General features: G+C 37.5%; 1 protein-coding gene and 1 non-coding gene across 7 annotated transcripts in view; one reads left to right on the plus strand and one right to left on the minus strand.

Annotated features, from left to right (window-relative positions):
* Positions 1–22815, minus strand: part of Atrx (ATRX chromatin remodeler) — a 249302-nt gene that overhangs the window by 15148 nt on the left and 211339 nt on the right. For all 6 annotated transcript variants that reach the window (XM_045140174.1, XM_045140173.1, XM_004666979.2 and 3 more), the window contains 2 exons: positions 20304–20481; positions 17908–18102 (listed from right to left, as the gene is read on the minus strand). In XM_045140174.1, coding sequence (XP_044996109.1) covers positions 17908–18102; positions 20304–20481 — 373 coding nt within the window. The remainder of the gene's footprint in view (positions 1–17907; positions 18103–20303; positions 20482–22815) is intronic.
* LOC123456905 lies at positions 10972–11077 on the plus strand. The gene has a single exon (XR_006634770.1). It is a non-coding gene; the product is annotated as a U6 spliceosomal RNA (small nuclear RNA).

A 22815-nucleotide genomic window follows, 5' to 3' on the forward strand; every position in this document is an offset into this window, starting at 1 on the left:
GCATTTACCTTTAGGTGGGTACTGGGAGATTTAACCTGGGCCATCAGGCTTTGCAAGCAAATGCCTTTAACCACTGTGCCATCCCTCAAGCTCAAGATTAAAAAAAGAACATTAGGCTGTCTTCTGTTTTGTTTATTACAAAATCTATAATGAAATAAGTTAATAGATAATGAACAAATTTTAATAAATTTTGATCATTTGCTCATATATTGACTGTGTGAATAATATAGCTTTAGAAAAATGTATGACACATTATTTAATAAAGAAAAGACAAGGGCTGGGGAGATGGCTTAGAGGTTAAGGCACTTGGCTGGGAAGTCTAAGGACCCACGTTCGAATCCCCAGTACCCACATAAGCCAGATGCACAGGGTAGGGCTGTTTCTGGAGTTTGTTTGCAGTGTCTGGGCCTCTGGTGCATCTATGCTTTCTCTCTGTGTCTGCCTCTTTCTGTCTCTCTCAAATAATACATATTTTTTTAAAAGAAAACAGAAGAATGAAACAGTGTTTTTTTTTAAAAAAAAGAAAAGACAATTTAACTGATTAAAAAAATAGCAACTCATAAAGTCCATAAGCAGGAAGTCATAAATCATTTTTGCTTCACAATATGGTGCAAACTACAAACAAGAGAAAGAAAATACAGGTTTCTACTATAAACTTTTTCTGCATTTCTCACTTTTTTTTCTTTTTCGAGGTAGGGTCTCACTCTACCTAAGTTGACCTGGAATTCACTATGTAGTCTCTCAAGCTGGCCTCAAACTCACATAAATTGTCCTACTCAGCCTCCTGAGTGCTGAGATTAAAGGCGTGTGACATCACATCAAGCTGCATCTTTCACTCTTAAATTAACTGCAGTGTTCTAGCAATACAAAAAACTAAGGATGAGATTAAGAGTGTAAAAACATATTTGTAACAGGATCCTCAGATTATTTTCAGAAAAACAGTTTTGCAAAATCCAGATCTATGAAAATTAATAAAGAAAGTTTTCATCCCATAGACAATACAATCAGAAGAGAGGTTTTGGGGCTGGGCATGGTGGTGTACGTCTTTAATCCCAGCACTGAGAAGGCAGAGGTAGGAGGCTCACAGTGAATTCAAGGCCACCCTGATATTACATAGTGAATTCCAGGACAGCCTAGGCTAGAGTGAGACCCTACCTTGAAAAACCAAAAAACTAAAATTAAAATTAAAAAGAGGTTTTTGTTTTCCCCTTTGAAACAGAATTTATATTAGTTACTATAGTAACACTATTACTGAAAACAATACTGGAACAGAATCTATAATCACTAAGCCAACAGTCATCAAAATGAGGTTTAAATTACATCCAAATGTATACCTTTACTTTTCTTTGTTTAAACTTTATTTTGCTTAAATAAGTGAAAAAGCCTACAAACTGGAAAACAAAAAAAAGCACGGTCTGTATTTTAGCTAACAACTTAAATTAGTTTAAGCTTTAAAAATGACTAGTTCAATTAATAAAACAAAATTAATGATAAATTAAAAGGTTAAGTTAATTTATTTAGAAGTTTAAAGTATTTGGCAAGCTGACAAAAAATCCCATCTAATTAATTCTGAAATACAACCTTGAAAATAAAATTGTTAAAAAATAATCAAGAATTCGCCTGGGGGTAGGGTAGGAGGGTTGCCACGTTTCAAAACTATTTTGCTTGCTATCACTTTGAATTCAGGGTTTATAATATCTTGTAATAAAATGTCACTAGAATACTTAACTGCCATATGACCCACTCAAAAAGCTATGAGAAGTTTCTTTTATTGCTTAAATAAGCCTAGAGGATTGCTGAAGATATTTAATAATCCTGATCAAAAAGCTTCTACTTTCATATTTAAAGCCTATTTCTTCCCAAGCTGCATTGGAAATAAGGCAGTCTATTTGATAAGTAATGAGAAATCTTATTGAATGAAGTTTACATAACACCTTACATTGGATTTTTGGACCAAGAGCACATGACCTTCATCAAAGTACATTTAAAAATATAACCAGATTCCTTAAATCTTGGTATGAATAAGACAGTGACTACTACACAACGTGTCACATTCAATAAAAGACAAGTCTGCCAAACTAACACTAGCACAAGCCTCCTTATATAAGAATGTTTTCCCTTTCACATTTAAAGAACTACATACTCTATTTAGCATTTAACTTTTAAAATTGATTATCTGTTACAGTTATCACACATGCCATGTGCCACTATGAGATGGGGAGAGCTGTCATTCCAGATTTTGTATGATTTCAATGATCTATAGATTAATGCTTTCCAAGTCGAGCCTTAATTAGAAATCAGTTATGATCCCACATAATCTGTAGTTCCTGTTACCTCTTTATTTTGCAAACATTACTATATCTTCTAACTCAGATGTGTTGTAACAAGGAAACAAGACAAAAAAAAACCCCAAAATAGCTGTCTGGCAGTTCAAATTATATTTTAACAGATCAGAGACAAGTCAATGATAAAAATATATAAACAAAACCGGGCGTGGTGGCACACACCTTTAATCCCAGCACTCAGGAGGCAGAGGTAGGAGGATCTCCGTGAGTTCAAGGCCACCCTGAGAATACAGAGTGAATTCCAGGTCAGCCTAGAATAGAGTGAAACCCTACCTCGAAAAACCAAAATAAATAAATAAATAAGTAAGCTAATCTAGTAATTTGTTTTTAATGTTTTTATTTATGTGTGAGAGAGAGAGAAAGAGAAAGAGAAAGGGAAAAAGAGAAAGAGAGAAGGGGCACGCACGCTAGGGTCTCAAACCACTGCAAATAACTACAGATGCATGTGACCCCTTGCATCCGGCTTACAGGGGTCCTGGAGATTCAAACCAGGATCCTTTGGCTTTGTAGGCAAATGCCTTAACCACTAAGCCATCTCTCCAGACCTAATCTAGAAATTCTTATATTGATCAAATCTCATTTTCAATGTATATGTGTATCTTTTAAGGGTCCAAAATAATCTGAAACAAATGCTTAGCTGTGCAATCTAAGAAACAAAAGTGAGTTATATAATTGATTCCCCTGAAAGGGTGACAACTTCAGCTTCTAGTCAGTGCTTCTCTAAATGTTAAGACTTCTGTGCTAGAGAGATGGTATAGCGGTTAATGTGCCTTGCCAGCAAAGCCTAAAATCCCATGTTTGATTCCCCCATACCCATGTAAGCAGATGAGCAAGGTAGCACATGTGTCTGGAGTTCTTTTGCGGTGGCAGGAGGCCCTGGTATATCTTTCTCTCAAATAAATAAATAACAAAACGTTAAGACTTCCATTTGAATTAGCTACCCTGATCAATAGTAACATCATTTTATGCTATTAATATACAGAAACTGCAGTCACTAAATCTGTGTATTAATTAAACATCATAAGGAGCTAACGTGCTAATTATGTGCAGCTCAACTCCCATGATAGAAAAAAGAAAAAGTAAAAGGATATAGCCATGCTTCTGAGGCTTAACTCCACAATAGATTACTTCATGACTAAATTGCAAGAAACATCATTGTTTTTACCCCCCAGGTAGGGTCTCACTCACTATGTAGCCTCAGACTAGCTTCCAACTCACAACAATAGATCTACCTCTGCCTTCCCAGTGCTGGGATTAAAGGCATGCGCCACCATGACTGGCTGCTCAATATATCAATACCAGTATAATACGGAAACTATCTTGTTTCATTAAAGAAAACCTGGAATAGACTTTTAAATTTTAAGATGCAAGTTTATGGCAGGGCTTTTCATTTTTTCTTTTCTCTTTTTCTTAACTTGCAAAGTAATAGGTTTCCTTATAGCTTTACATACATGCTTAGTTGGGGGTCAACCATCCTCCCATGGAAGGATTTAAATGAAATACAAGTGCACACATATAATAAAAACATACATGTAGTAATTTTTTTTTGAGTTAAGGTCTTTATTAAGCCCAGACTAACCTGGAATTAACTATGTAGTCTCAGGCTGGCCTTGAACTCACAGCAACCCTCCTCACAGGTAGTAACTTTGAAGAAATGAGTTTTTAAAATTTAATGTAGCTAGAGGCTCTTGTATTGGATAGTGCAGATACAGTCTTATGTGAACTAAAATCCTAGTTCTACGACTTAGTAGATCTATGTCCCTGTTTCCTGATGTATAATCTGAACCAAGTCAGTACCTACTTTTTAGGATTATTATAGAAATCAATATGAAGTGTCTGGTTAACCAACAGCTTTTGTTTTGATATATCTATCATTTTCAGACTAGACCCAATCTTACACTTTAGTAATATTTGAAATAATTTAATGAGGCTGGAAAAATGGCTTAGTGGTTAAGGCATTTGCCTGCAAAGCCTAAGGACCCAGGTTCTATTCCCCAGTACCCACATAGGCCAGATGCACCAGGTAGCACATGTGTCTGGAGTTTTTTTTGCAGTGCTTAGAAGTCCTGGTATGCCCATTCTTTCTCTCTGACTCTTTTTCTCTCTCAAAATAAATAAATAATATATTCTTTAAAATATTATGTTTTATTTACTTGAGAGAAAGAAAAAGATGCAAGCAGAGAGAGAGAGAGAGAGAGAGAGAGAGAGAGAGAGAGAGAGAGAGAGAGAATATGGTCATGCCAGGGCCTCCAGCCACTGGAAGAAAACTCCAGACATATGTGCCACCTTGTGTATCTGGCTTATGTGGGTCCTGGGGAAATCAAACCGAAGTCCATTGGCTTTGCAGGCAGACACCCTAACCAGTAAGCCATCTTTCCAGCCCTAAAATATTATTTTGAAAGAATTTAACTTAGCCAGGTGTGGTGGTACACGCCTTTAATCCCAGTACTCAGGAGGCAGAGGTAGGAGGATTACCATGAGTTTGAGGCCACCCTGAGAATACAGAGTGAATTCCAGGTCAGCCTGGGCTAGAGTGAGACCCTACTTCCAACCTCCCTCCCAAAAAAGAGAAAAGAATTTAACTTAACAACTTTCTTCTCTTAAATACTTTTCTTGAGTAGCTATTGGAGAATGCCACTTGTATGAGACTACAAAAATTGGGTTTGTGGGCTAGAGAGATGGCTTAGCGGTTAAGCGCTTGCCTGTGAAGCCTAAGGACCCCGGTTCGAGGCTCGGTTCCCCAGGTCCCACGTTAGTCAGATGCACAAGGGGACGCACGTGTCTGGAGTTCGTTTGCAGAGGCTGGAAGCCCTGGCGTGCCCATTCTCTCTCTCTCCCTCTATCTGTCTTTCTCTCTGTGTCTGTCGCTCTCAAATCAAAAAATAAATATTTTTTAAAAAAATTGGGTTTGTACACAATCAAGTGGTTCATATACAATAGGTAAGGTTAAATGAGTCCTTTGAATCTTTGGTCTCAAAAGTAAATGGATGCAGGCTGGGGAGATAGATCTATCAGTAAAACGTCTGCCTCAGAAGCTTGAGGAACAAAGTTGATTCCCAGTACCCATGTAAAAATGCCACCAAGGAGAGGATCCCAGGGGCTCACTGGCCAGCCATTCCATCCTAACCATCAAGGTCATGGTAATGACAGACTCTGTCTCAAAAAAAGGTGGGCTGAGGACTGAGCTCCTGAGATTGTCCTCTAGCTCCCAAAAATGTGTATACACACACACTCATGTGAGTGAGTTCAAGGCCACCCTGAGACTACATAGTGAATTCCAGGTCAGCCCAGGCTAGAATGAAACCATACCTTGAAAAACAAAAATGAAAATGAAAACAAACTAAACCCTATATCCAAGTTTGGTGCCCTGTGTCTACAATCCCTGACCTCTGGAAGCTGAGGTAGAAGAATGGCAGTGTGAGCCCAGCCATGGGCTACATAGAAAGACCCATACCAAATTAAACAAATAAATAAAGTAAATTTAGGCAAGTTTAGAGATATTTCCTGAAATAGGCTGATTAGCTATTTCATATTGCACATCAAATTATTTTAATGAAGTACTTTTTGCATTTTTGTGTGAAGAATAACTAAAGGACAACCTTATACTACCATCTGTGGGCTGATAAACTGCACAATAACATCTCTGTTCAGTAAACTATGCTTTGAGGTATTAAATTTTGAATAAAGTACTAAAGGTAAGGGGAGAAAATTGTACACAAAATAAGGGTGGAGAAAGCAAATGTAAAGCCTCACTTAGGGTACTTTACTTTAAATCCCCATTTTGTTCTCCCTATAATTACCAACAAGCAGTCCACATTTAAAAAGACATAAGTGGTACAGTGTTAGTAAAGGAAAGTGCAAAAAATGTTCTATGCCAGTTTTTCTGGCTTTTGTTTTCTTAATAAAGGGTACAGAGCTTAGGCTGTGTGCACTGTACTTAAGAGGAACTAAACACCCACTTAAGCAAATTATGATGCATAACCTTGGCCAAGATCCTATCTCCAATATCTTGGTAGTTTATAAGTTCATTATCAGAAAAAAGCACTTTCTCAAACAAGATTTAAGTAAATGTTAAGAGGTCAGACATGAACAAGCAAATAGTAAACAATCTGTCAATAACTCTATCTCAGTTAAAAGTTTGTTTTCTGCAATTTACAAGTGCTGAAGTTTTTAAATGGCCAAGGACCATTACCCTGAAAAATTAAAGATAGATAGAAGCTGATTCCAGCACTTGGAAGACCAAGTCAGGAAGATCAATATGTGGTCAAGAATCATCTAGGCTGCCTAAGCAAATCACCATTTCAAAAAAAAAAAAAAAAAAAGATGGATAGATACTTAACATGATTCAAAATATCTTGAAGTCAGTTCACTAAAAGGTATATTCATAGGAACGTATATTGTATATTCAAAGAAAAAAAATCATCGTTAGCAAAAACAATGAAGAATCCAGGGCTGGAGGGATGACTTAGTGGTTAAGGTGTTTGCTTGCAAAGCCAAAGGACCCAGATTCGATTCCCCAGGAGACACAAGAGGACACAAGCCTCTGGAGTTCATTTGCAGTGACTGGAGGCCCTGGCATGCACATTCTCTCTCCCTCCCTCTTTCTCTGTCAAATAAATAAATATATTTAAAAAAAAAAAACAATCCAATAAGTGGATTAAAGAAAAAAAAAAAGAGTGGCAGGTGTGGTGACTCATGTCTACAATCCCAACACTTAGGAGGCTGAGAGCAGAGGATTGCTGTGAGATGAAGACCAACCTGGACTACAGAGTATGTTCTGGGTGAGGTTGGATTAGAATAAGACCCTACTTCAAAAGGAGAGGAGAGGGAGAGGGAGAGGGAGAGGAAATGAGAGAGGAAAGGGAAAAGGAAAGAGGAAGGGAGGGGAGGGGAAGGGAGGAGAAAGGAAAGGAAGGGAGGGGAAAGGAAGGAAAGGGGAAAGAGAAGAAAGGGGGAAGGGAAGGGGAGGGAAGGGGAGAGGAGGGGAAGGGAGGGGAGGGAAGGGGAGGAGAGGGGGGAAAAGAGTTATGTGGTAAGTACAGATTAGGCTAAAACTAAAACTACAATGTAAGGATCAGGGGTGTGGCTCAGTGGTAGACAACTTGACTAGCATGTGCAAAGTCCTAGGTTCAATCCCAAGTACCACAAAAAGGTTAAAATAAGAGATAAATAAAATATGTTAAGAAAATATAATGGAAAATTGTAATTCTCAAGCTGGAGAGATGTCTCAGTGATTAAAATCATTTGCTTGAAAATCCTGACAGCTGGGGTTCTATTCCCCACTACCCATGGAAAGCCAGCCAGATGCAGAAAATGGCACATATGTCTGTAGTTCATCTACATTGGCAAGAGACCATTCTCTCTCCCTCCCTCCCTTCCTCTCTCTCTCTCTCTCTGTATCTATCTCAAATGAATAAAAAACATTTTTAAAAAAACAATTCTCTTTTCACAAATCTACTGTAAGAGACAGGAAAAAAGACAAAAAGACATACCACTCACATTCAATTGTAAAATAGTTCTAACACCACTTTTCAATGATTATCAATCCTTAAGGCATGATAAAAGACCAGTTAAACTTTACTATAAAGAAATTTTTCAATGGTCAGATCAAACTGTCCAGCTATGAAAAATAGGGGAAGAAACACAGAATGTGTTCTTGCCTTTAAAGAGCTGCAAAGAGAGAGGACAAATAAAGGAAAAGAGGCTAATAAATTAAGTCTCAGACAGTTAATCTAATTAGAAAGTTGAAAAACAAAAGAACCTAAAGGACAGAAGTACAAGAACAAAAATTATATAATATAGAGGACATGATGAGACATAAAGATGGATAAATTAGAAACAAATGCTTTCAGAAAAAATAATATAAAAGGTAAGCAATTTAGTAACTATTTAGATAATTATCACTTGGGAAATAGAATGAAAAACATATCATTTTAGCAGTCCTTCATTTTAAAAATTATGGATAAAAGGGCATATGCTTGCAATTCTTCTATAAAAGGACCCAAATTTGATATATCCTCTCAGCAATACAAACAGCCACTCGCTCACCTCTATTTTCAACACACCTTCAAGCCCTTTTAATAGCAATTCCCCATCTTCAATTTTTCCAGCAAAAAATTTGATATTCCCTCTATAATACTGTACAATTTCTTCTGTAGAATTGACAACTTTCACTATACTTAAGGTATGAGAAAGACTGCAGGATTCTTGGGAAAACTCTTGTTTTATTTATCAATGTAGCCCTAGAAACATTCATGTCATTTCACAGATAATAAATGAATGAATACATAAGCCTCATTTATGTTTAAAGTTTTCACTCCCAAGCTTCTCTTTGAGGTAGGGTCTTCCACTAGCCCAAGCTGACCTGAAATTTACTCTGTAGTCTCAGGCTGTCCTCAATCTCACAGTGATCCTCCTACTTCAGCCTCCCAAATGCTGGGATTGAAGACATGCTCCAGCACACCCAAACCTTTTAAGAGCTATATGTGATCATGTTATTGAGTTCTACCATTCGTTTTCTTGAAATATTTAATTTACTATACAATAATTACCCTATTATATGTCTTCATCTTAGATTTAGTTTGTGCAGAGTCACTTGCCACTACAAATGGAACTCAAGATGCTTGCATCACTTTTTGTGTCCAGCTTTATGTGGGTGGCTAGGCCAGCAGGCTTAGCAAGAAAGTGCCTTTAACTGCTGAGCAATGTGCCCAGCCATTTTATCACAGACTTTACTTCCAAGCTATTTTTGTAAAAGCTCATACTCAGTATTCAATGGGGCTGGGGAGATGGTTCAGTGGTTAAACATGCTTGCTTGCAAAGACTCAGTTGGAGCTCAGTTCTCTACTACCTATGTAAAGCCAGATGAACAAAGGGGTATTTTCACCTGGAGTTTGTTAACAGCAGCAATACACATGCATGCAAACATGCATTCATTCCTTCTCACCCACCTCTCACAAATAAATAAAAATAGGCAAAAACCCCATTCAAGAACTTCTTTAAGGGCTGGAGAGATAGTTTAGCACTTAGGGGACTTGCCTACGAAGCCTAAGGACCCAGGTTTAATTCCCCAGTACCCACACAAGCCACATGCACTAGGTGGCATGTGTGTCTGGAGTTTGTTTGCAGTGGCTAAAGGCCCTTGTGTGCCCATTCTCTCCCCCTCTCAAATAAATATATAAAATATTAAAAAGAGAACTTATAGGCTAGGTGTGGTGGCACACACCTTTAATCCCAGCACTTGGGAGGCAGAGGTAGGAGGATCACTGTGAGTTTGAGGCCACCCTAAGACTACATAGTAAAGTCCAGGTCAACCTGAGCTAGAGTGAAACCCTACCTTAAAAAAACAGAGAAAGAGGGAGGGAGGGAGGGAGGGAGGACTTCTTTAAACAACATTTTATTATTATATTTTTCAAGAGATAATCTCACTATATAGCCTAGACTGGCCAGAAATCGTATTCCTTCTGTCTCAGCCTCTCAAGTATTGGGATTAAAGGCATAAGCCACCACATCTGGCTAGAAGAAATCTTGTGTTGAAGCCCAATACATAAAATGTATAAAAGCAGAGAAGCTCTAAATGAAATGAGCCAAGGGGCTTGAGTTCTTGCTGGCTTTGCCTCCCTGCACTCATGTAGCTACATAGCACCAGTCCTGAAGCATCTCTGTGCAGATGTTAGAGCACCAAACACAATTTGAAAACTACTAGGTTCAAGTTCTAGTTCTTACATTTGGTGGTCACATACCCTTCAGTAATCACAAACTCTCTAAACTTCAGTTTCCTGAGATAATTAGTATGTATGAAACAAACCTTTGTAAACTCAAAACTTTGTTTAAATGTGAGGAATTTGAACTTCACAAGCCATAAGCTAAATGACTATATCATAGTTTTAATTTTCTCACACAGAATTATTGACTGTGAAAGCATTCTATACTTAAAAATGAATGTTTAAAATAAAATAAAGCACCAGTATCAGGTCTTCTGCCTTGCTTCTTATACTTGGGAGCAACTTCCACATTTGGAAAGCAATGAAATATATTATCACAAACTTTTAGATTAGGAAGTAGAGTACTTGTCTAGCATGTATGAGGCCATGAGTAGCATCACCAGCAATAAAATAAATTTAAAAAAAAATCAATTCCAGGTAAGACAGACATGGGAGATAACTGAATGCTTTCCTTTAGTCACCTATGCTGTATGAACTTTATGAGCGGGAATGTATTCAAAAGGGTATGCAGCTCTGAGATGAGTGCTTGCCTGGTACACATAAAGCAACTGGATTCAATTCCCAGCACAGCAAAACAGGAAGAAAAAAAATATATATCTGCTTTTACACTGAGCAGACCTGATCTGAAAGCCAGCTTCAACACAAAATATGTATGTAAACTTGGACAAGTTATACTACCTCTCCAAGCCTCAATTCCCTCTTTTTTTTTCTTTTGTGGAACTGGGGATTAAACCTAGGGCATCATGTATACTATTCCTCTGAACTACATCCCCAGCCCATCTTTTCACATTCTTTCATCTTGCACAAGTGTCTAGAGTTGGTTTGCAGTGGCTAAAGGCCCTGGCATGCCCATTCCCCCACCTCAAATAAATAAACAACATATTTAAATGAAAAAAGGGGAGCTTGCTTCAGCAACTTATAATAAAATTGGAGTAATACAGAAAGGAAAGATTGCCATTGCCCCTGTGCAAGGATGATGTGCACATCTGTTAAACATTCCATATTTTTTAAATTTAACTTTTATTTGAGAGAGAGAGAGAGAGAGAGAGAGAGAGAGAGAGAGAGAGAGAGAGAGAGAGAGAGAGAGAGAGAGAATTGGCACACCAGGGCCTCAGCCACAGAAATTGAACCTCAGACACTTGCACCACCTAGTGGTAATGTGCAACCTTGCACTTGCCTCACCTGTGCATCTGGCTTACAAGCAATCTGGAGAGTCAAACATGGATACTTAGGCTTCACAGGCAAATGCCTCAACTGCTAAGCCATCTCTCCAGCCCACATTTCACATTTTTTAGACTGGTGGGAGAAGATGTTGATCAAGTAGTACATGTCATTTCATTAGGTCCTGTATCTGATGTTGTGGATAGTGAAGTCTTCCAGCAATTGAATGAGAGAAGTGGACACATCTCAGAATGTCCATTGAGAGTATTGCAAATCTCAACCTGGGAGAGGCTAGGGCTATGTGGCAGAAACACCAGCCTCTGCCAACACCAGAACAAGCCAACACTTCCATACAAGACAAGAAAAGCCTTTTGTAATGGAAATCACTTAAGGACTAATCTTTTCTTGACAATGGCAGTCAAGAAATGAGATAGTTCACTTGACTACTGATCTAAGAATATAAATGAGATGACTGACTGGAAGAAATGGTTGTGATGGAATAGGATGGGAGAAGTGAAGTTGAGTTTTAAACTTGATCTGAGTTACAGTGTCTCTGAATTGAACATCCCCTGTTGGAAGAAGATATATTTGGGGACTACAGAACTACAGTACAAAGTATAGAGCAAGCAGTAAAATCTAGTAAAAACTTACATGCAGGACAACTAAATGATGAAAGATATCCACATACCAGATAATCCCCCAGGAAGGATTTTGTTTAGGAATTTGTTTCAAAAGGAAGAAGGGATGAGGGAGAAAAATCTTTTATCCAGCAGAGTTAATGATAAAATTGCTTATTATAGCAAAAGAAAAATGTGACTACTACTAGTACACAAGAGTAGTAGATACCAAGTCTGCTACCAGACTAAGAACAGGGTAAGAGTACCACTGAAAACAAATGTGCCAGTCAGAATGTCACAGAAAAGGAATGAAGGACAAGAAGTGGATGAGATTATTTTGTTGACCTTCATGGGTTTATAGCCTCTGTCTCTAAACAAAATGTGGACACAAATCGAGTTTTTACTTTGTTTTTGTTTCATTTTGTTTTCCATCACTAAGTGGGTTCTTAGTCTATTTCTGACATCTGTTAATTTATTAGGATAGTTGTCTTTCATTTGCTTTCCAATAGGCATAGTGATTTAGTTAAAAGAAAACATCTGTATGCTACAACTTGATTACATCTTTTCTTTCTATTTTGTATTTTTCTTTTACCATGTTAGAGTTTTTACATGTAGATTTAAGTAAACAAAACTTGTAACATTGTAACATTTCACATGAAAATGCTGCCCAATCTTCATGTGGGCAGAAACAACAGCTTCAGAAATCTGACCTTTGTTGATGCTGTAATAAAGCCCTGTAATTTGGGGAAAAATTTTAAAAAGAAGAGGCTGTAATTAGGGGGGATTTAAAAAAAAAGAGGCTCTGGCGGGGCGTGGTGGCGCACGCCTTTAATCCCAGCACTCGGGAGGCAGAGGTAGGAGGATCGCCATGAGTTCAAGGCCACCCTGAGACTACAGAGTAAATTCCAGGTCAGCCTGGACCAGAGTGAGACCCTACCTCGAAAAACCAAAAAAATAAAATAAAATAAAATAAAAAAAAAATAAAAAAGAAGAGGCTGTAAGAGGGGGGCATGATATCTTTAACAACGCGGAACTTCAGTAATAAAAGATGATTTCTTTCCAGACATTTTCTAATTATTAAATAGCATTATTTCCTACTAGATTCTGAAAATCGTTAAAGCATAGTCAATGACTTGTTCTTTACCGTATACCTCTCAAAGTCTGAAAAGTAACATTCATGCAATTCAACACATTTCCAATAATTCACTGCACAATAAATGAATAAATTCAAAGCAATGTCCTCTATTCGTTTTCTCTACTACTTATATGAGGCAGGGTCTCACTATAATATCCCAGGCTGGCCTCAGTCTCTTTTGCAGCTGGTATTACAAGAGGTGTGCATTCACCATGACCAGACAATTCACCTGTTCTTTTCTTTCTGAGACAGGGTCTCATGTATCCCAGGGCTGGCTTTGAACTTACTATGTAACAGCAGAAAACCTTAAATTCCTAAAGTCCCTGCTCACACACCCCTGACAGCTGGGATTACAAGTGTGTTCCACTGCACCTAGCTTGAATTCACCCATTTCTAATTGGAATGTTTGTTTCCTATCAGAGACATTATTAATCACTAGGTATTTCTCACAAAAGTCAAAATCTAAAGTTGAGTATAATTTTATAAAATATGCTAATCAGATAAATTCAAAGTATAAAAATCATTTACAAATTGAGGAAGGAAATTTTACTGTTTTCAGAATTATATATAGGTATAAATCTTTAAAAGAATGCTTCTTATATAAAATTAAGTAATTGATACAGAAGCTTTAGGGATACAAACTTTACAAAACAAGCAAGTTAACATTATGCAGTACTTTTAAGTATAGTATTTTTAGGGGGAATGGGGGGTTCCTGAGGTAGGATCTCACTCTAGCCCAAGCTGACCTGGAACTTACTTGGTAGTTGCAGGCTGACCTTGAACTCACAGTGATCCTCCTACATAACAGGATTAAAGGCATGCACCACCACACCTGGCCTTAACTATAGTATTTTTTTATGGCCCTGAAGACTGAACCCAAGACCTCACACATTAGGCAAGTTTCATTTATTGGGAATATATATATGAACATAATGTTAAAAAAAATCAAAGTTCAGTATGGCTTAGTATGCATAGCGTTAGGAGTGATTTGTGGTGCATGTCAGAGATTGTGGAGAGTGGAGCCAGGCCACAGCAATTATTGGGACCCCCTGCCCCAGCCACAGGCCAAAGAGTGCAAGAAGGGGGCCCCCAGCCAGTTGAAGTCATAAACTCCAACATAGAGAATCTGCCTCCTCATATCATTTCCCTCATGTACAAGGAAGTATTGATACTGACTATGGACCCACCAGATGGCTTTAAGGTCTTCCCCAGCATGGAGGACCTCACTGCTGCAGGTCACCATCGAGGGCCTCTATGCTGGAGGTCCGTTCCACATGAAATATTTACTGGGCAGGGACTTCCCTGCCTCACCGACCAAGGGCTACCCTCCTGACTAAGATCTTCCACCTGAATGTGGGTGCCTATGGTGAGATCAGTGTCAACATGATCAAGAGGGACTGGACAGCTGGGCATCAAACACATGCTGCTGACCATCAAATGCCTGAAGATCTACCCTAATGTGGAGTCAGTGCTCAATGAGGAAGCAGTCTCCTCTTGCAGAGCTATAAGGAATATGCTGCACAGGTCTGTTTGCTCACAGTGATCCATGGGGGTGCAGGCACCATTAGTGGGTGAGGTTGGTTGGGCCCTGACCAGTGGTACATCAGCCTTGTCCACTGACCCCATGGATACCTTGGAGGAGCTGAAGGTGCCATGGCCAAGAAGCATGTAGGTAAGCATGATAAGAAGCTGATGGCCAAGAAAAGGACGGGTAAGAAGAGTAGTGGGCTCTTCTATCTCCTTCCTTTCCTTTCCCTCTCTCACTCTAAATTATTTAAATTATGGTTGCAGTAGGCATGTATCCACCACTTTGTGCATCTAACTTTATGTGGGTACTGGTGAACTGAACTCATACCAGCAGGCTTTGCAAGCAAGTGCCACTTTTTACTGCTAAACAAGGGATACTATTTTATTTGTCAATTCATTTTTGGGTCTTGGGGCAATGAGACAGGGTGTGACTAGAACTCACTCTGTAGCCCAGGCTAATCTTAAGCACGTGAACCCTCTGCCTCCCCAGTACTATGATTACAATTGTGTACCACCACAGCCACATGCAGCTTAGTGAGCTTTGTTTCCTTTGTGTTTTGAGGAAGCATCTCACTCTAGCCCAGGCTGACCTGCAACTCAATGTATAGCCCAGGCTGGCCTTGAATTCATTGACAATCCTCCTACCACAGCCTCCAAAGTGCTGGGATTACAGGCATGAGCCATCACACCTACCTCAGATTCTTTCTTAGTAGAAGAATAAAAGATAATTTACCTTGTAGAAGCCAATGCGATAATGTAGAAGCAACATAAATGAACAGGGATAAAATTTGAATTACAATGCTGATTTAATAGAAATATTGACCAACTGGAAGATTTTTTTCACTGATCAACTGAGGTAATAAGTGAAAATATTTGAAAACTCTAAGTACTATACAGACTATGTAAAAATTCCTTTCTGTTTATATGTATTTCTCTATAACTTCTTTTAGACAAAAAGCTACACATAGTTAATATATTTAACTCAATGTGCTTGGAGACAAGTAATATGCTCATGAAAGTGCCACTATAATCAATTCCATAAATTCCATGTAAGTTTTACCCCTCTCCAGTATTACATTTAAATGAAGAGAATGCTCAACATAAGATCTGCCCTTCAGCAACTGTTTATGTTTATTATCAGTATTATTACAAGTATAGGCATGATGATATACAGGGCATCTCTAGAAGTAATTTGTTTTGCCTAATTGAAACTGTGTCCTTTGACCTAAACTTCCTCATTTCCTTCCACCATTCCCCATTAACCACCATTTAATTATAATCTATATGAGACAGACTGTTTTAGATTCCTCATATAAGTGGGATCATGTAGTACATGCCTTGTGTCTGGCTTAGTTAATTAACATAATGCCCTTTAGGTTCATCCACATTTTGGTGAGGTGTGTGTGGTGTCTATGTGTGCATTCAGTGCATGGTATATGTGCATGCAGTACATGCATGTGTGTGTAATGCATGCAGAGGCCAGGGGAGGATGTCAGCAATCCTCCTTTATTCATCTTCCACAATATTTCCTTGATATAGTCTCTCCCTGAACCTGGAGCTTGTACTGTTTATTGGCTAGACGGGCTGAGGGAGAAGCATGAATCCTGTATCAGTCACCTTTGGTGGTTGGAGTTACAGGTATACATGGCCATACCCCAATTTTTTTATGTGGGTGCAAGGGCTCAAACTCAGGTCTTCATGCTTGAGCAGCAAGTGCTCTTATGCACTGAGCCATTGTTCCAGCCCAAGTTCATCAATATTATTTGAAATTGCAGAGTTTTCTGGCTTTCTTTATGAGGATGAATAATACTCAAGTGTACTTTTTTGCACATTCAGATGCTAATTAAATATGTGTGTTGCTTCCATTGCTCAGACATTATGAATAATGCTTGCATTAAAGATAGTACTTCAAGATCCTGATTTAAAAAATATATTTCGGGCTGGAGAGATGGCTTAGCGGTTAAGCGCTTGCCTGTGAAGCCTAAGGACCCCAGTTCGAGGCTCGCTTCCCCAGGTCCCACGTTAGCCAGATGCACAAGGGGGCGCACGCGTCTGGAGTTCGTTTGCAGAGGCTGGAAGCCCTGGCGCGCCCATTCTCTCTCTCTCTCCCTCTATCTGTCTTTCTCTCTGTGTCTGTCGCTCTCAAATAAATAAATAAATAAATAAATAAATAATAAAAAAATTTAAAAAATATATATATATATTTCATTTTATTTATTTGAGAGAGAGAAAGAGGGGGAGAGAGAAAGAGCGAGAGGGAGAGAATGGGTGTGCAGGGCCTTCAGCCACTGCAAACAAACTGCAGACGCACGTGCTACCACGTGCATCTGGCTTACATGGGTCCTGGGGAAATCAAACCTGGGTCCTTTAGCTTAGCAAGCAAGTGGCTTAACACTAAGCCACCTCTCTAGCCCCAAGATCCTGATTTTAATTCTCTTGTATATATACTTAGAAGTGAATTTGCAGGGATAATAATTTTATTTTATTTTTTGTTTATTTTATTTGGTTTTTCAAGGTAGGGTCTCACTCTGGCCCAGGCTGACCTGGAATTCACTATGGAGTCTCAGGGTGGTCTCGAACTCACGGCGATCCTCCTACCTCTGCCTCCCGAGTGCTGGGATTAAAGGCGTGCGCCACCATGCCCGGCAATAATTTTATTTTTAATTTATCTACCTCCTCATTGACCCTTGGTATATTTCACTTATTTGATTTACAGCATCTTAACAAGTATGAGGTTGTGTTTTTCTATAGCTTTGATCTGCAATTCCCGGGCAATTAGTAATGATGGTCACCTTTTTATATACTTGTTGTGTATTTGCTGGTTCTTAACAGCTACATGGCATAAAAGAATGCTAAAGAGAGTTTACTTTTAAGTAGAATTATTTACATTGTGCATACCTTTAATTGGAGGTTTATTAAAAGAAAATCTAGTATTTCCCTTAAGTTTTCTACTTAGATTTATTTGGCACAAAATGTGTACTTCAAAATATACTAGCTTTTCATAATGTTATGTAGAAAACTGATCAAGCACCTTTTCATTTATAATTATATATACAAAATTTATTGAATATACATTTAGTCAGTAAAATGTGAAGTACTAACTTTTATAATCACCATAAAATTTTGTTTGTGAATGTTGGCTTTAAAAAATATATTTTATTTATTTATTTACTTAGAGAGAGAGAAGCAGATAGAATGGGCATGCCAAGGGTCTCTAGCCACTGGAAATGAACTTCAGATGCATGCACCACCTTCTGCACCTGGCTTACATGGGTACTAGAGAATTGAACCTGGTCCTTAGGCTTTGCAGGCATGCACCTTATCCACTAACCCATCTCTCCAGCTCAAATGTTGGCTTTTTTTGTTGTTGTTGTTGTTAATAATCTAAATATACATACCTTTGGCAGCATAGGGGTGTCCCTTTTCTTCTTCTTTTCTGAATTAGGGTCATCTAATAAGTCTGGCTCAAAAGTATAAAGTTCAGTAAGCTCATTCATGGTAAAATGACGCTCAACTTGCTGCTGATCAACAACTCGAAAAGATAGTGATTGCTTAGTCACTTGACGATCATAAATCTTGTCTTCCATGGTTCCCTTTGTAAAAGTAAGGAATAATATTCAAATAAGTAAAATTTTGTAAACATGAAACTTAAGATAAATATAATTATTGACTAATATGAAATAGTAAAAACTTCAAGACAATGTATTGCCATGAAAAACAATCACTAACAATGCTTAATTTGGGGCTGGAGAGATGGCTGAGCAGTTAAGGCACTTGCCTGCAAAACCTACCAACCCATGTGCAATTCCCTAGTACCTAAGTAAAGCCAGATGCACAAAGTGGCACATGCATCTGGAGTTCAAAAACAGAGGCTGGAAGCCCTGATGTACCCATTCTCTTTGTATCTTTTCTCTCTACCTATCTCTGTTTGCAAATAAATAATACTTAATTTATGAAAGAATTCATCTGCTCAGCAAAATTTACAACAAATTAAGATAATTATATTATGAATAATCATTCTAAATTATCTGACAAAAAGCCACTTGTGTGTTTCTTTGGGTATTCCTGAATTTGTTGAAAGTCAGAAAGCAGGCAGGTATCATGGTAAAAAGAAGTGAGGGATAAATTAAAGAAGAATTTAGATGGGTATTGAAATTACAAGAGAGGAATTTTGATTCTTTATTAGAGTAATATAATAAAGTATAAGAATCAGCAAAACAATACTTATATCAAATGTGACTTTCTATAATTTCAGTACAGAAAATATAAAATGTCACACTTATGACTTATAAACTAGATTATAAAGAAGCTATACATATAAGCAATAGGAAAATGACTAAAATGAAGTTTACAATAACTAAAGATCGACCAGGTAAACTCATGCTCTACTAGTTAAAAGAAACCCAGATTTGGGAGTAGGAGTAATAGGAAGCACCTGTTCCTAAAGACCATGTTAAAAGAACAACTTAATTCTACAAACATAAATTACCTTGAAAGGCCTAAATTTATTTGATTTTGTTTGTTTTTCTTACATTTCAGTTTGTAGTTTTGGTTTCCATTTTTCTCAAACTTTTGCAAAAACTTGCTATATTATGCCATGCCTGCCCTTGAACTCAGCACTCCTCCTATGTTCATCTTCTAAGTGATGGGATTACAGGTGTGTGCCATCACACCTGGCTTTTATTTTTTAATTACTGTGTTTATATTTAAAGAAATTATCTTATCAAAGGAGAAAGTATGGGGGGGAGGGAATTAACATGGGATATTTTTTAATAATCATGGAAAATGCTAATAAAAATTTAAAAAGAAATTATTTTAACAATCTTGATTTAAATATATTTTATTATTTATTTATTTATTTATTTGAGAGAGGGAGAGAATGGGTGCTTCAGGGCCTTCAGCCACTGCAAACAAACTCTAGGTGCATGCACCACTTTATGCCTCTGGCTTATTTGGGTCCTAGAGAATTGAACCGGGATTCTTTGGCTTTACAGACAAATGCCTTAACCGTTAGACCATCTCTCCAGCCCAATAGCCATGATTTAAAAAGTATTAGTGCCATGGTATATATTTTATAATCATGGAAAATGTTAATAAAAATTAAAAAAAAAATTAAAAAAAAAGTATTAGTGTTTTAGGGTTGGAAAAATGGCTTAGTGGTTAAGGCACTTGACTGCAAAGCTAAGGGACCCACATAATCCAGATGCACAAGGACACACATGCATCTGGAGTTCATTTACAGGCTGGAGGCCCTGACATGCCCATATTCTCATTCTCATTCTCATTCTCTCACTCTCCTTCTTTCAACTAAATAAATAAAATTCAAATAAAAAGTATTAGGCATTTATACTGATAGTGTGTTAATATAATGAATTTTATTTACTCACATTTTCAAATAATAGATTGTTGGTAGCGATTGGAAAACAAGGACCTTTTATTCTATAAGTAAATTAGTTTTAGTTATTGGACTTTCTATGCATGCCAAGTAAGGGAAGTATAAATATTTGATTTTCCTCAACTAGTAAGAAAATGCTAAATCTGTTTACTCGTGCAAACCAACCTCAATCTGGAAAGCTGACATGACAGAACTGAGCTGCAAAACAGAAAATCACAAGAGGCCGAACTTGAATTCTTCTGCTTTATATACAAAAATAATGCTTTCAACTTGTCGGTAATATATGTGTGTTCTGCATGTCTAAATTTTGGCAGTTTCATCTATATGTTTCCTACATCTAGAATATTATTTTCATTCAACTTTTCAACATGAAAAAGTGAGTATAGATTATAAACCTACCTGAGCTAAGAACCTATATACATAAACAGGTTTAGTTTGTCCAAAGCGATAAACTCTGAATATACTCTGGATGTCATAAGATGGATTCCAAGAAGCATCAAATATGATTACTCGATTAGCAGCAACCAAATTAATTCCAAGAGATCCTGCTTTGGTGGAAATGATAAACAATCGACCTCTGTAAATGAAAATATAAAATAAATAGTTATATAACATTTGATTATAAGGTAGTTATATAAAAATTAGGAGCACAGAAAATTCATTTCTTCCTTGTAAAGAAAACATACTTAATTAGTCAGGTTTGAGGCAGGCGTGATGGCACATGCCTTTAATCCCAGCACGCAGAGGCAGAGGTAGGAGGATCACTGTGAGTTCGAGGCCTCCTGGAGACTCCATAGTGAATTCCAGGTCAGCCTGGGCTAGAGTGAGACCCTACCTCGAAAAACCGGAAAAAAAAGTCAGGTTTGTAATTTTCTATACCCCAAATAATCCTACTACTAGAAAAAGAGACAATCTGATTAAAGAATAAAGCCAGAGCCGGGAGTGGTGGTGCACGCCTTTAATCCCAGCACTTGGGAGGCAGAGGTAGGAGGATTGCTATGAGTTCAAGGCCACCCTGAGATGACAGAGTTAATTCCAGGTCAGCCTGGACCAGAGTGAGACCCTACCTCAAAAAACCAAACCAAACCAAACCAAACAAAAGATCATAATATGTTGAGCACTTTTATAAGCAATTAAGGGCAGTGCTCAAGGAGCTAAGGGTAGCACAGCTGACTCATATGAAAACAATTACAACTTAGCAAATATAAGGAAAGAAGTTAGTTAAATGTAAGGTACTCAAGTTGCTAAAATGGATAAAAGAAGACAGAGAACTCCAGGAAGGGTGTGTCTAAGAAAAACCCTAATAGGTCAACTAATGTGTTAAAAATAAAAGGATTTAAAATATTTCTGTAGGACAATCTCGGGATGATTTACTGATAGACACATAAAAAACTAACCAAGAGTAAAAATAAATTAGTACTTCAAAAAAATAATTTAAAAGATGCAAAAAAAAGGTAGTGATTTCAGAATACTTACGCAGTCACACAAAATCCACTCTATATTGATTCAGGAAAATGGTATGAAAAATATATTGGGTGGCTGGAAAAATGGCTTAGCAGTTATGGTGCTTGCCTATAAAACCTAACAACCTGAGTTCAATTCCCCAGTACCCACGTAAATCCAGATGCACAAAGTAGCACATGCATCTGGAGATCATTTGCAGTAGCTAGAGGCCCTGGCATGTTGTCTCAGTCTCTCTCCCTTTCAGGAGTGGTGGAGCTCACCTTTAATCCCAACACTTGGGATGTCAAGGTAGAAGGATTGCTGTGAAGTCAAGGCCAGCCTGAGACTACCTAGAGAATTCCAGTTAGCCTGGGCTAGAGACCCTACCTAAAAAACAACTGGGATAATGCATGGGGAAAAGTGTGTTTTGTACATGTGCGTAAATTCCTTCATAAGACTATAAAAAGGTATGTGTTTGTAAATACCAGAATAATAGCCAAGAGTTGAAATTAGTTGCATCCAGAAAGTAGAAATACAAAGAGGTTGGCTATCATATGAATTTTTTATCCTTCTAGAAACATGCTTTTAATCCCAGCCATTCAGAGAAGGAGAAACAGGAATAGAAGGCCAACCTCAGCTACATAGTGAGCTTGATACTAGCTGGGTTTTATAAGTTGCAGTCTCAAAAATCAAACAAAAAAGTAAAACCAACTGGGTATGGTGACACACACCTGTGATCACAGCACTAAAAGAGGCTAAAGCAGGTAGATTGTTAGTTCCCAGCCTTTAAGGGGTTATAGCCAGGTTGTCTCAAAATGAATGAAAGAAACCCACAAATAAAATAAACAAGTAAAAGCAAATTTTCAAAAAGTACTAGCTTAAACAAGGACTCTGAACTGTTGAAAATTATTTCTAGGCCATACAAAACAACATTGTTAGATATGGAAATTATCAAAAAGTATCCTAGATGGGAAGGAAATATGATGGAGAATGGAATTTCAAAGGGGAAAGTGGGGGGGGGGATTACCATGGGATAATTTTTTATAATCATGGAAAATGCTAATAAAAACTAAAAGTAAGTAAATAAATAAATAAATAAATAAATAAATAAAATTGAAAAAAAAGTATCCTAATGTACCATTTTAGAAAGCTTTAGCATAAAAGGGATTGCATTTATATTCGATTTTTAAAAAAAATTACTGAGTCACTAGAAATTTTAAAACAATGTATTTATGCTTAAGAACTCTGATAATCAATTTTATACATTTATAAGTTAACAGTACACAAAACAGACCTTTTGCAACCTTCTCATATTGTATACATTTTCAATAACTGATACTTTTCTAAAGATCTAATTGCAATTTCTCTAGCCATAGCCTTGACGTAATTCATCATTGTTATAATTAAGACATTATCTTATTCATATAGGATAACATCCCTTCATATTTTAAAATTATTATTAAGTCAT

This window comes from Jaculus jaculus, chromosome X (genome assembly GCF_020740685.1).
Source record: "Jaculus jaculus isolate mJacJac1 chromosome X, mJacJac1.mat.Y.cur, whole genome shotgun sequence".
Taxonomy (NCBI): domain Eukaryota; kingdom Metazoa; phylum Chordata; class Mammalia; order Rodentia; family Dipodidae; genus Jaculus; species Jaculus jaculus.